General features: G+C 40.6%; 1 protein-coding gene across 3 annotated transcripts in view; it reads left to right on the top strand.

Annotated features, from left to right (window-relative positions):
• LOC118407238 (semaphorin-1A-like) overlaps nucleotides 1-15,699 on the top strand; it is a 47,317-nt gene that overhangs the window by 16,015 nt on the left and 15,603 nt on the right. For all 3 annotated transcript variants that reach the window (XM_035807708.1, XM_035807701.1, XM_035807715.1), the window contains exons 3-5: nucleotides 7,536-7,696; nucleotides 13,091-13,162; nucleotides 15,362-15,463. In XM_035807708.1, the coding sequence (XP_035663601.1) occupies nucleotides 7,536-7,696; nucleotides 13,091-13,162; nucleotides 15,362-15,463 (335 nt within the window). The remainder of the gene's footprint in view (nucleotides 1-7,535; nucleotides 7,697-13,090; nucleotides 13,163-15,361; nucleotides 15,464-15,699) is intronic.

Genomic DNA, 15,699 nt, shown 5'->3' with positions numbered 1-15,699 from the left:
CCTACACTGCCATAAGATAAGGCCTGTCTGCATCTGACTCTTATGTATAGCTTTGATACCATCTTATGGCACCGTAGGATCTGCTTGGAGATTATCAGCTAACCAATTGTGCTTTCGCCATAATCGAGAAGAGTACGCAAATTCAAGATTTCATCAAACCAAGGAGGTTAAAAGCCACATTACTCTACATCCGAAACTGCCCAAGAAGACCACTTGCGACTGGTAATGTCTGGTCTATGTGGGCAGGACTGGTGGTTACTACAGATTATCATATATAGCCAGACATCGACCAATCAGAAGGCCCTATTTCATGTTGGTTAAGGCGCCCGGTCATTCATTCGGTGGTCATAGGAACCGACCATGGATTATGGCACCGTATACACCTCAGGGCGGGTCATTAACCCTTGATTTACTATCTAGTATAGCTTTCAAACTTGTGTCATTGTGAAAAATTATCTAAGGGACGACCAAAAAGTGATGACTATGGCCAGGTGATCATTATTGACTGATCAGGCTACCTCAGTCTGAGCCTCTATTCTGAGGTCTTTGATATACAGTATTGGGAAAAAGGAAAGACAGATCACAAACACAGACACATGTGGCTTTGGCATTTTGCTGACAGTGATAAAGTGGTAAATGTTACTTGTGGTTGTTAGTCCTTCCCTCAAAACAACCCAAATACAGATGTGTCCCCAAAACTGGTTAACATGCATAACCACATGTGCATACGAGGAGGTTTTTTGTTTGTTTGATACTTCAATAAGCTCATACTCATAGCCTTTCCCAGGAACAAGGGACGTGGGTCAGACTTTCTGGGTATACATGTCATAATTAAGGACTGGTATAGTCAAACCTGTACTGGTGACAAACTCTACATTAAGGTCTCATTACACAATTAGATCGCCCCATTGAATTCAATGCTTTAACATACAACTTCTATGTCCGCAAATCTAATTAAAACACAGTCTATTTGGAGATGTTTTGCTTTCTATTGTAAGCACACACGTTTGTTAGACAATAAAAAAATTTTCACCCAAATCTAGCCGACGCAACAATTTCTATCACATTTCAAAATGCAAAATGGGAATTTATGGTCCACCTAAAACAACGCTTTGCGGGCCAGATAATTTTTTAGCCCGGATTCCTTTGGACTCTACACTCGGAGTAATACAGGAATGAGACCTTAATTCCATCGATTATTAAGATGACTTGGTAAACGAAAGAATACTTTCCCCTCAATATCATCTTGAAATATTTTCGTCTCACGTCACTCCGTTACCTAGCAACACCTCCCCAAAGGTGGTCTATACTTGACTTCACGAGATGCGCCACCTACCGGAACTATGCAAAAGTACAATGTACCGTTAATTGTAATTTGGACGTGTCGGAATAGTAATTAGGTCCGCTTTTTTTACACCTCTGGTTAGAGTGATATGCTCTGTGCATAATGTTTGCGTGTAAACATGAATAGAATACGCGAAATAGCTATTTTCAATACTAAACCCTGCTGAAGGCTGCTGAAAGAAAGGGGTAGAATCGGTAAGGGTCTTAAGATGTTAATCGCATTGGGAGAACCCCCAAAAGCAAATACATCCACATTTCACGAATAGCTGTAAAGCCATACATCTACACTTGCAAAAATTGCTATTCACAGTAGGAAGAAAGAAGAGAAATACTGTTAATAGTGCAGCGAGCGCACTTTAGAAGTCAGCCTTACGTAGGAACGGGGAATGGTTTATTGAGACAGCGCATGATCCTTCCGAAAGATTCGAGATCAGATGGGCCAAAAAGTATTTATTTCACCTGGCTGAGCAAGAGAAAGGCAAAAAAGTCAAATTGATACCAAATTGTAGCACCCACGAAGGAAGGCGGGTCTTTGCACAGAATAGTACAAGACCGCCTCCAATGAGTGTTACATTACCGCCTATGCTTCAGAACTTTCATCATATCGGACTAAGAATTCCCTGAAATCTTACAGTTTTGAGATCGGGAAGTCGGGGTCTAGAAATTTGACCCATTTATTATAGGTTTTTAAGCCGGTATTGCAGGGGGGGGGGTAGATTCGCAGTCCTGACGGGCGGGTGTGCTTTGAGTGTGTTTACGTGATGACGGGGGGGGGGGGGGATAAAGGCTCACGGGTAACAGTTTAAACAACAGAGCTTTCAGCCACCAGATAAAGAAAAAAATCATGCTCAAGAATACCTATAGTTGAGGGGTACAATCGGGTTAAGATATTTGCCAGTCATACGTTTTTTGTTAGGGCAGAGTCGTAACAGAATCGAACCTAAGGCGGGTTTATCAGTTGATACGCTGCATAGCGCATACGCATGGTCTTAAATTTGACGCCGTCTCTAACGCACACATTTGTGGTATTTGCTTCTTTTCCTGTTCGCTGTTTCTTTTATATTGCTACAACTTCATAGGAGCATCTAATTTCTGTACATAACGCTTATATGTGGTGTCCACGAAACTGGGCTTACAATGCCACCTGCTTTTATATACAATCTGTGCGCGTGTGCCTGTCGGAACATACATTATAAACGGCTTTCGCAATCCAGAAACATGTTTGAGAATGTGTGCATCTTACTAGTACACTTTTGTAACCTTGGATGGTCATGAATCCTTCTCAAACGGGTATGATAAAATTAAAAGAGGAAATCAACCCCACAAAATATGGTTTCGTCCGTTACCATGGCAACGGATATAGTTACGCAAGGCAACTAGCGCTGAAAAATCGCGGAGTCGATCCTGGGTAAACATCGTTTTCAAAATTTTGCCCTAGCCCTAATTATTGATTTTTAATGAATATTTCTTTATTTATATTAAGGTCTCATTACACAATTAGATCGCCCCATTGAATTTAATGCTTTAACATACAACTTCTATGTCCGCAAATCCAATTAAAACACAGTCTATTTGGAGATGTTTTGCTTTCTATTGTAAGCACACACGTTTGTTAGACAATAAAAAAATTTTCACCCAAATCTAGCCGACGCAACGATTTCTATCACATTTCAAAATGTACCTAGCCGCTATCCGCTAGAGGTCGTTTTCAATACCCGGAGCCTGACCGGAGCACTCAGTACAAATAAACGTAAACGTCCGAGGATCCATCGGGTCACGAAACTTTCGTGCATGATCATGCCAGTAATACACAAGCTTTCATCGAAATTCCTTTTCATATCAGTTATGGTTTATTAATGGGAATTTATGGTCCACCTAAAACAACGCTTTGCGGGCCAGATAATTTTTTAGCCCGGATTCCTTTGGACTCTACACTCGGAGTAATACAGGAATGAGACCTTAAGGTTATTCACCCGGCTGATCAATTTTCCCCAAAGCCCTGTAATATTTTTTCTATTGAGCCGCTTATACCTGTAATATATGTTTTTTACTTCAAGACCACCCTATTCTTACGTATCAATTAGTTATGAATATGGGAAAATGTTTATTCCAGTCATTTTTTTTGGGTGTCTCCGCTAGCGGAGACAGCCAAGTTAATCCCCTGTATAAACAATGACATCATTCTGCACATGCGCACTACTGTCCACAACAAAAAAGATGGCGGACATGTCTGGCCTTTTTTTCGTCATGGCGCACAGGCATCAAAATAGCGACAGATACTCTTATTTCAAGGCTTGCTTGGTTTAGTTAGCCCGATGTTATTGGGTTAATGTATTTGTGTACATAAATAGCCCACGTGCTGTTGCCTATTTCAGTTGCTTTTTTTATGGAAACAGTCACCAAAATGCAAGTGCGTAAGCGGCAGCGTAAGACCGTAAATTTTTGGTAGGAAGTTTAGAAACTCTTGCACCGTTATGAAGATTGGCTAGATTTTTGCGCCGCTAAAAAGATTGGCTATATTCCGCTGTCGAATTCCGCGAAAGGTCCGGTGGCGGTGGCATTCCGCGCTCGGCCCGTTGGTCCGTTGCATACCCCCGTGAGCTCGCCGCTAGATCTTCGGCGCTTAGAGTGTTGCCCGCCCGCCCAGTGCACTGGCGCATATCGGAGAATTTTTACGGTCTTGTTTCAGTTACGGGCGGTCGTAACTCGAAATGCCGGTTCAAAAGATGAATAGAAAAATGTTGTTGACAGGCGTAAAAGCAGAACGGGCCCGGTAAACCTCCGAGCAGTTGAGTTGGCTGGCGGATAGAAAATTATGTCCTACACCGACAACGTGACCTACATTTCACCAAATTATCTCCAAGCAGCGGCCTTTTTGCCGCGAACACTGGCAGCCTTGCGTCTCCGCACCTTCTTCGACATCCGTCTTGATACGAAGCCTAGATCTTTGGCAACATCAAGGTTGTCTTGCTTCATTGCCTCCACGATACCAGGCACATTTTTCAGCGCTTTCACCGCGGCTGCCGCGCAGGGCCCCGGGCCCGGGACACCCGCCGCGCCATCAGTAAAGTCGGGTCTGGCGCATTACGTCATAGGTATCGGGAAAGATAAACAAGCCGGGGGAGGTGACGGAAATGGAGGAACAGCCAGATTTCTCGAGTTTTCTCGCGTTTTGCGAGATTGTCCGAGAGTTCTAAAGCTGTTTAGGGGTCAAAAGGGGTCAAACTCGCCGAGAGGCAGCACGCCACCAAGTTTGGTGGAGTTTCGGCGCATTTTGCACTCAAAATGGACTATTTATGGTTCACCGCTCAGTTTTATGGCCCTGTGGCCTCATTTAGCCCTAAAAGTAGGAAACAGGGAACATATCTGGCCACATATTCCCCTATATTCTTGAAGATAATCGTTCGATCTTCAAACTCGCGGTTGCGCAAAGGGCTATCTTGTTTGGTTCGTCAGGTACGGAGACTTTATTTATTACCTAATCAAAAATCAATAAATTGGCAATAACTACCGACTGTTAGTAGTTATTTTCTTGCGCAACATACAATGCATAGCTTTGATGGTTATGTGTAAGAAAAATAACATTTTTATCCTGTAGAAAATAACAACGTGCTGTATTTTCTACTTAATGACAACAATATAAGGAGCAATAAAGGAGCAATAAAACATGATGACATCATTCATATGGTCTAAAAAAATTGCAATTGGCAAGACTATTTCATAGACAATCAATATTCAGTACAATCATATTCCTTTTCCCAAAAATGTAGGTTTTAAACTGAGGAAAACAATGGAAGGTCAAAATGCCAATTTATCCAACCTAGATACCTTAAGGACCACCTGGCTATTGATATACTAGTACTAGTAGTAGTCAAAACTGTACAAGTGACCACCTCTACATATAACTTTATAAGGACTACCTGGCCATTGATACTAGTATACAGGCAAACTTGTACAAGTGACCAACTCTACTACATGTATTATACAAATCAAATGTAAGGACCAGACCTAAATGAAAGTCCTGTCTATAGTGACCACCTCAGTCCATACAGGCCAGATTCTGTACCTTGAATGGTGTTCTTGGACAGTTCTGACTGTACAGTCATCTACAAATACCAACATGTGTTGTAGCCTGGAAAGCAGACCCCAGCCCGATCTCAAAAATATCTATAGTATTAGTATGATAGATACATTGTATTTTTTTAGATCAGGCTGGGGTCTGGTATCCAGGCTACATGTGTTGTACCCTGGTATCCAACTGTACTATTAGCTTCCGAGTCTCTTTTGTCTTCTCTGCAAATAGAGAGGACAGAAGAGACTTGGGAGCTATAATACGGTTGAATACCAGGCTACATGTGTTGTAGACACAACATCATGTGTGACTGTCCTCCATTGTACAAATAACCAGGCTTTAAGAGGCTTACGGTGTTTTGAATTCCGCTGGAAAAGAACTAATGATGTTGTTGGGAATGAACCCTGAGGCAATTTGCTCCTTGAAGCATGTAAAATTTTTAATACTGCAAAGCTGGTTTCCTGGCTTAGGTCTGATGTAGATAAGACACACCTGTACTTGTCTATAGCCAGGATTTGTACCCACTAATTGCACGTTTGAACAAACATTCTTCTCTGGATAGGTTGGGCTTAAACTTAAAGCTTGCCTAAGAGCCTTAGTAGCTGCAACAGGTCCCAAATACTTTGCTTGCATGCCATGGTACACATAGAAGTACAGTATATAGTCATACAGATACTGTAAGTTTGTCAATAGTATGCAAATTCATCTACTTGATTTGCAGGGACTTCATTTCTTGGTTGAAGGAGAAAGCAGGCGTTTGTGGTGTTTGAGAAGTTGCAGTTGGAAAAATCCTGTAGTAGAGTACTGTAGTAATGCCATTTGTGTTGTATCATGAAATTTAAGCTATAGATGCAAACATTTCTAGATTTACAGTATGAAGAAAACAGTAAACAGAACGTAGAAAGTTTTGTTGAAAACTAACTAGGATGGCACCCAGGGTCCTTTTTTGGTGCAAACATTGGAACAAGTCATGAAACCAGTGATGGAGACTGTAATTTTTTTTCCAAATCCCACTCATAACTTGGAAGCCCTTATTTTTAATTTTCCGTGTAAATTTATCATTCTACGTTTGCAAAGGTACATATTTATCGATTTTATGGCATACAATTCAGATTTTCTGGACATGGGGTAACATTTTTTCCGTCCCAACAAGCAAATCTCCATCCCAGGACGTTACTGAGGGACGAGTACTGGAAACAGCCCTGCCAGTGATGTACTTTCCAGATTAGAAACAAGCTCATTTGTAGCAGAAAAGGTTGATTGCACTAGTATTAGAGAGAAGTCGTTACTAGACAAATTCAATTTGATGGCAATGTAATGCCAAAAGGCTTTTATGTGCCTGGTGCCAACTTGAGAATAATTGCAATAATGTCTGCCAAGCTAGAGAGGAACTTCCGTGTTGTAACACTTGACCTTTCGTGATAAGGTCACGGTTTGTGCCCATATATGGTAATAATGAGATTATAGTGGGAAGGTTACATCATGACTGGTTTCCTCTTGCTGTTTCTGGTTAATGTGATTTCCTCTCACTTAAAGCACGTGCTCCCCTCAATGTCAGCTGAATTTTTTATCTCTGAATCAATGGAAACACCATTAACTTCCTGCCGTTGTGGTCGGCACATTTGTGCTTAAGTTCCCGGGGGCACAATAATGTCTGACTCAGTGTACACATACTAGACACTTAACTTAGGCTACTGCAATTCAATTAATTCATTCTTGGAACCGCCCGCTTCTATTTTTATAGCATAGGAAAAAAACCCGGAAACCTTTTATTCAGGAAATTGAATTGCCTTGGTGGAGTTTTTACAGCAATGCATGAGCATTGACTTTTACACACACTTTAGAAGCACAACTTATAAGAATAATGTATAATGTCAGCAACATCTAATAATGAGCTTTGGCGATGAGTAACATAAAATTCTATATCTGACTTCAAAATATTAAACAAGAAATACATTTAAATGCAGTATACCATTGTACAACAGTACCTTTACATATGTAACCTTCCACAAATATCAGGTGCACCCAAAGTAAAAAAATTGACCCAGATTTTCCAGCCAGCATGTCTACCCTATAACCCTGACAACATTGACAACTGTTGTTTGTGTTTCCCCTACAGATTTGGGCCCCGATATGAAGTCGTTCTCGGACAGCATGCAGCCTTTAGACTACCACGAACTTCTCCTGGACGAGCAACGGGATCTGATCTACATCGGCGCGCGGGGGCGCATCTACTCCAGACGACTCAGCAACCTGGGACAGCCCACACAGCAGAATATCGTAAGGAACAACAAACTTCTGATAGAAGATGAGGATTTGAAACATATAACCAAAAGGAACGGAACCATACACCAGCTTTGTTGTGTGTTTAAACTTTTGTAACATGTATGATGTAAATGAAATAATATGTGTATGGACTGTATCTTATCCATCCCAATTCCCATCTTAACTTATCCTGTATCAAAGTCTGTAACTTAAATGCCCCTGACCAGCACTTGAAAGGTGCTAGAGGGCTCACATTTGTGTCAGCTCTTCCGAAACACAAGGTAGAGCTATCTACCACCCATAAAGCTTGACAATAGCAAACTCAGAACACGAGATAGAAAAATTGGAACATCTACTGCAGGACCTAGGAAAGGTACCAGGACTCTCTAACAATTTCTTCAATTGGACAATACCTAACAACACACTGAGTTTCATTGTGATCCCTCCCATAGCCTCGTGCTTTGTAACCACATGCACATAAACATACAATACAAATGCTACCAAAAACATAATCTCCAAGCAGAACCTATGGAGCCATAAGATAGTGTCAAAGCTGGCCAAGGAGTAATAACGGCCAAAGGGAGTCAGACGGGCATTGGAGATCTCCGGTAGCTTCACTCCTCTGCCAGCTTTTGATACTATCTTATGCTACCATAGGATCTGCTTGGAGATTACCAAAAACATGACCTCTTGGCAAAGGTAATGAAGATTTGAAAAATTTGAAACAAATGTCTGTTCAAGTTTGATGAAAGCATCTGATGTGCCAACTGACTTATGTACATGTACAGACAGACAGAAACAATAATGGTAGCATGACTATGAAGTAGGGATGTCCCTGTAGCTTCATTCATCCCCTCCTGACAAATACCAGTTTCAAAGTCTGCAAATAGAATGCCCCTGCACAGCCACATATCGTAAGAAATAGCTAACTTCTGAAACAAATGTCCATCCCACATTAGATAGAGGGGGATCTGAAACCTATCCTTTATGAATTTGAAAGTGTCCAACTTAAATGTACCTGCAATTCTGAGGGAAGTTGCTAGAGGGCCCATACTTGTGTCAGCTCTTCCCAGACACAAGTTAGAGCTATCCGCCCCCCAGTGTGACAATAGCAACAGTACCTAGAACACAAGACAGAAAAATTTGAAGATCTACTGCAGTACCTTGGAAAGGTGCCAGGGCTCTCTGATAATTTCTTTGATTGGACAAGACTTAACAACACACCAAGTTTCATGATGATCCATCCCATACTAGTGTTTTGTAGCCACATGCATAAAAACAAATAAACATACCATACAATTCCTACCAAAAACTTCACCTTCTTGGCAAAGGCAATGAGGATTCGAGAGATTTGAAACAAATGTCTGTTCAAGTTTGATGAAAGCAAAATCCCAGAAATGATTGCCAACAGCTGCTGCAACAAAAGCTGTAGTTCCATCTGATAAGTAGGCGCTGTAGACATGGTGTGTCGTCATTACATCTGACATACGGTCTGTAGCCATTAATGGTGACACTCATTCATTAGGCAGTCTGCCGTTAGTGCCGCTAGAAGTCTTTTAACGAGCAAGGTTTAAGTGCAACCAGCTTTAGACAATCTGATGTGCCAACTGAGTTAGGTACAGACAGACAGACAGAAGTGGTTCTAATGTGGTAGCATAACTATGACATAGGGATTTCCCTGTAGCTCAACTGTGTAACACTGGGTTCAAGGACATTTAAACTGACCATGCAAAACGGCTATGCCTTTTGGCCGAACGGTTTAGCATTCTGCATTTGTGAGCTCAGGCGGCACGGGATTGGCACAGGTTTGGATCCCGGGAGGAGTCACTCAGGATATTTGTATTAAGTTGTTTCTGTCTGTTTCTACTCCCTGCTTGTTTCAACTGGTAGCAGCCTCACAGTTGAGTTGGACCTTGTTCCAATTCATTGGTGCAAATCCTGGGTAGGGCATATCGGTTGGTGCTGCACCTGTCTTTCGGAAGGGACGTAAAATTGAGGTTCCGTTTTCAGGCAGTGCCTTGAGCACATTGTCATCAAAGGGGGAAGGGCTAGCAGTGCTACTGAAATAGGAAGGTATACTTGCTGACCTATGTGCCACTGGGCATCACAAGATGACCAACAACAACATAACCATGACATAGCCCATGTGTGCTGTATAATTATACACCCAGAGCTCGGCATTGTCAACTGGCCCAGCTCTACATGAGAGGTGACACTTCCCAGCACCACTGTTTACTCCTGTTGTCAACTCTTGGCCCCAGGGTTTGGGGAACTGCCAACTACGGGAGGGGCCTGGCAGGGTTTCTCACCTTGGTTTGATGTTGTTAGAAATGGTCAATACAGTCAGTTTTACCTGTACATGTGACCACCTCTACATAAGGCCCACTTGACAATTGATATACTGTGAGTCAAACCTGTACTAGTGGCCACCTCTACATATTAAGGACCACCTGGCCATTGATATACAGTCAAACCTGTACTAGTGACCACTACTACATAAGGCCCACCTGGCCATTGATATACTGTGAGTCAAACCTGTACTAGTGGCCACCTCTATATAAGGACCATCTGGCTGTAGATATACAGTCAAACCTGTACAAGTGACAGTCAAACCTGTACTAGTGTCCACCTCTACATAATGACCACCTGGCCATTGATATACAGTCAAACCTATACTAGTGACCACCTCTACATAAAGACCACCTGGCCATTGATATACAGTCAAACCTGTACTGGTGTCCACCTCTACATAAGGACCACCTGGCCATTGATATACAGTCAAACCTGTACTGGTGTCCACCTCTACATAAGGACCACCTGGCCATTGATATACAGTCAAACCTGTACTAGTGACCATCTCTACATAAGGACCACCTGGCCATTGATATACAGTCAAACCTATACTAGTGACCACCACTACATAAGGACCACCTGGCCATTGATATACTGTGAGTCAAACCTGTACTAGTGGCCACCTCTACATAAGGACCACCTGGCCAGTCAAACCTGTACAAGTGACCGCCTCTACATAGCTGTCACTAGGACCACCTAAATCTGTACTACTAGTGATCTGTGACCTCTACATAAGGACCACCTACTTAATGACTGGGCATGTGGTCCTTATGAAGTGGTGGTCACTATCGAATGTGACCACTTTTTGCAGTCCCTTAGCGACCCCTTGCATAATCACTTACCATTGACAGAAGCATTAAGAATCCTGTCTATAGACCACATAGACCAGAATTTATTGGTTTCATGAGTGGTCTTAATGAACAGGTTAGACTTATATGTTTCGAAAAGTCTTTTCATCAAGCCAAGTTCACCATTGTTGAGAAAGGTAAAAGTTCCAATATGCTTTATGATGATTGTCCACTCCTATTACATACATTGTAAACTTGCCAGCAAAGCATTTACATAAAGATCCTTATTTCTGCTGTTTATAGTGCAGCACCAATTGACTCGTTAAAGTGACAAGATCCCGATCTAACAGAGAATTGAATTATTGTCAGCTTTCAGATAAATGAGATAAATCATATCTTAATGACTCTTGCCAGTCTTGGTGTTCTCTTTACAAGTCAAGATTTTAATCTAGATTCTTAGTAATAGACGATGTACAGAAATTCAAAGACAATTCTTCAATATTTATTATCAGTCATTGTGTTATATCAAAAGTCATGAACCTTTAACCCTCAAACCACCGTATGGGGTCAAAACTGACCCCAGGTGTATATCGATGTGTGCCATTATGGCATTTCTGGTCGAAAACAAATTTCCTTCCATGAGTTTGTTTGTATATATGTCCTATAACTTCTTATACGTTTTTACCGAGATTGTCTCATTGTTGATTGAGTTATCATCGAAAGTTTATGCATAGTCCAGTGGGGTCAAAACTGACCCCAGCATTTTTTAAACAAACTTTTGCGACCCACACCTAAACTACTTATTATAGGATGACGAAATTTTTACAGAATGATGTACATGTAAGCCAAAATAATTGTAACAACTTTTGTTCCATTATCATGTTTTATGACGGCATTATGACGTCATCTAGGTAATCTCGGCCGCCATCTTGGATTTTGACTGATGACGTCATCAAATTAGCATAAATTATGAATATTGAGTCATGAAATTTACGTTGAATTTTAGAAGTTGTGATAAACAACTGTTATTTGCTAAGAAAACCTTAAAACTTAAATGTTTAAGGCAAAATTAGAAAATTTCGTAATAAATATGTCTGTCAGAATTCCGTTGCTATGGCAACATGAAAAATGATGAACATACTTTGTTCACTGAAAATGTTTGCTATCAACATGTTCTAAAAAGTTACCAAGTTTGGTGGCCCTAGCATAAGCCATTTAGGCTCTATACGGCATTGAAGTTGGTACAGGCATCAAAAACCTCCTTCCCGGTCTGAATTGTGTTGGTGCAAACTGTGGTGCTCATGATCTATTGCATAAATTATGATAATGAGCTAGAAGTATTCTCACCTAATCATGTCATACTGTACCACATAGATTAATGAAACTATACATATATACAAATCACAAAAAGAGTCACACAAAGAACTGTATTTGTTCAAAACGTTTTGGGGTCAGTTTTGACCCCATACGGTAATCTACGTCACAAAAAAGCTACGGTGGTTTGAGGGTTAAAGTATAGTTTGACCAAATATGACGTCTCTAACTCTAAGAAATATCCCAAGAAGTGTTTCTGACTGCACTTTCAGAAAGACAGATCCCAGCTGGCTGTACTTAAAGTCCTTCTGGTTGTTTTTAGCAGCGACTGTGGGTTTATCTTCACAGAGCTTTGCCTCAGACATAACTTCCAGAGACAGGAGATAAACAGGGGGCACGCAGGGGTCAAAACAACAGGGTACAGGCAGGGTGGACAAAACTCTAATGGCATCCGTGGCGTAATGGGTAACTAGGGTGTTTGGTCCAGAACCCAGAGGTCCTGGGTTCTTATCCCCTGATATGCTCCGATGTCTTGCCTTGGAAAATTTCCTCACAATCTGTCAGGTGAATTTGGGGTTTTAGCTTTGGTTTAACTTTAAGGGATGTTCCTTGGATAGGATGTTAATTGGCCTCTGGTCCCATCTTTGAAGAACCACAACTTGGGCACATGGAAGAACCCACAACACTTATCAAAAAGAGTGCATGAAATAAATCTGTCCAAGAATACAACACAGAAGACCGATAAAACCTGCTCTATACATGTGGACAGGTGGTCTCTTTTGACATTAGTCGTAATGCTGGTGTCAATAGAAGAAATTGTCCATAAAACAAAGAACTACCAAAAAGTGCTCAATTTAGCCTGATGGTACTCAGTGTAGAGGTGATCTATGTGTAAATTTTTGTTTGTTCAAATGAAGATTTTGAAATGTTTCCTTTTTCGTGTGTGTTACCACAGCAAGAGTCTCTCCAGTGGGAATCCTTAGAGCAGGACAAGGACCTCTGTGGGTTCAAGGGCAAGGACAAGGAGGTGAGTTCTTATTGTGGAAACTATAGTGGATGTACCAACTACTAAGTATTTTGAACATGTCCACTAACCCTCAGCCAATCAGAGCTGTGTTTATATCCACATAGTGCAGATTCTGAAAAGTGTTGTACTATGAAAAAATGTGGTACAATGTACTATGAAGTCATTTTTATAAAATTTGTCCACACTTTTTTCATAGTACAACACTTTTTTCATAGTCCAACACTTTTCCATAGTACAACACTTTTTTCATAGTAAAACACATTTTTCATAGTTTAGCACATGTTTCATAGTTCAACACTGTTTCCATAGTACAATACAGTTTTCATAGTACAACACTTTTTTTCATAGTACAAGTACAACAGTTTTTCCATAGTACAACCCTTTTTTATAGTACAACGCTTTTTTCATAGTACAGTGGAAGCCGCTTAATTGCACACCAAATTTGCCAGCGAATCCCGTGCAATTATCCGGCGTGTGCGATAATGCGAAGTTACCCAGTTGGACCACACCGCCACGGGATTCCGTGCAATTGACCGAAGTGTGCGTTTATCCGACGTGCAATTAACTGGCTTCCACTGTACAACACTTTTTTTGCACCTGACTGGTCAGCTCACACTGTGCAAGCTAATTGCCCAGGGTATTACAGAGGCAAGGATACAGTGTCATAAAAGCAAACAAACAGTTTAATGCAGCGCTATTTTCTATTGAAAGATCTTGTCCCATGTTCTAACTATTACCTAACCCCTGAGCTCAGAAAAGAACAAGAAATAGTCTTGCCCGACTTTATCAATTCAGGATTGATGCACCAGTGGACCCACGGGCTAAGATTAGGTGCACAGCTTTTGTCTTACAGTATTTGTTCAAATTTTGAAAGTTAAAGCTGTAGAATTTCATATTTAAGTTCCATGGAGATATAGATGCAGCAGCGTTTGTAACTATATTTTGCTGATATGTTACTTAAATGTTGTGTACTAAAAGTTTTACTTTGGTCCTAAATTTTTACTTATGATAAGATGCTCCAGTGCAGCCATTTCCAACAATAATTTTCAAACCCTGCAGGACAAACTAACATGAATAATGAGTAAGAAATCTGCTGGCACGGTATGGATTATGTACATAATGGAGGCTCCTGTATTTATGAAGGCTTTAGGTTGTAATTCAGCGTTATCAGTGTGCTGAACAATACATTCGGCGATTTGCTGGAAAGGTTCCCTATTGAATTGTGAATGAGAGATAGCGTATATGGGGGTAATCATAATTATTTTCATAAGAATCTATGTCTCTTTATGTACATATGACAGTAGCTTTTCATATTCAAAGTCTATAAAAGCTTTATTCCACTGCTTTAAGGGAATATTGGGTTACGTTGGACAAAAAGCATAATTGATATCTCAAACCCAAATGCTTCTGCCCTCATTTTTACAGATGTATCTTAAGCTTTATGCATAGTTTGTATAAAGTATTCATGAAAAACTAAAGATCTCAGCTGTGACTGTGAGGGCATATATTAGTGTATGCATAGAAGGGTACTGTCAAAGTTCTTACTATCATCTTAAATTCACAGGCTTTGCTTTGTGCTAAATACACAGCAGGTGCCAGTTACACTAGACGTTGAATGCACCGATTAACCTCTACTTTAAATTACAGTGGTTCAGCTATGGGTTTCGTGAAATTAAGACAGCTGATTACGCCCTATATAAAAGGGCCTCCACTGAAGTAAGGCACAGATAATGATGATAATGCCTCCATTAGTATATGTTGTGTACATTGATGTTATTTAGATTAGATGGAAATGAAAGTCTCATGCCTTCCAGTCATTCTTAATGAGAAGTGTGCACAGATAACACTATCAGATACACTGATTTTGAACTGCCTGCACTGCTGATTTATGACCTAGTGTTTTAAGATACGTCTGATTAGCGTGTACAAAATTGTGGGTGAATGGCATGTTTGAGTTAAATCATTTTTGCATAGAGTGCAGGGCTGTCTGAAGGACCTGTCCCCCTCTGGATTTTTTAAATGGAAAAATGTCACCTTTTCTGTTAAAAAAATTTGAACTTCATGAGATAAAATTGACGAAACAGTATTTTTGTAAGCTTAAGACAGCAGACAAAAATGAACAATACAGCCCTGATAGAGTAGTTTCTGATACAGAATCAACATGAAAGATTAACATGATTTTTGTCTATCATTTTGCAGAAAGAGTGTCACAACTTTATCCGGGTTCTGCTGTTTGCTGGGCAGGATTCTCTCTTTGTCTGTGGAACCAATGCAGCCGACCCGAAGTGTGCCTACGTACCAGTAAGTCTGTTTGTTTGTTTGTTTGTTTGTTTGTTTGAGCCTTTAGAAAAAATTCAAATCAGTCCACTAGCTGCTCTTCATTAAGGTCATGACAGAAGATGTAAAGATTGATCAAATGTGATTATATAGATGACATCAAGATACAGAATTTAATGAATCAAGTCATAATCTAAATAATGATAGATGATATTTGATAATAAATCCATAAACACGAATGCTTCGCTGTCATATCTTTT

The sequence above is a fragment of the Branchiostoma floridae genome, chromosome 2 (genome assembly GCF_000003815.2).
Source record: "Branchiostoma floridae strain S238N-H82 chromosome 2, Bfl_VNyyK, whole genome shotgun sequence".
Taxonomy (NCBI): domain Eukaryota; kingdom Metazoa; phylum Chordata; class Leptocardii; order Amphioxiformes; family Branchiostomatidae; genus Branchiostoma; species Branchiostoma floridae.
Note: the sequence above shows the minus strand (reverse complement) of the source record. Positions and strands in the feature narration are given on the sequence as shown.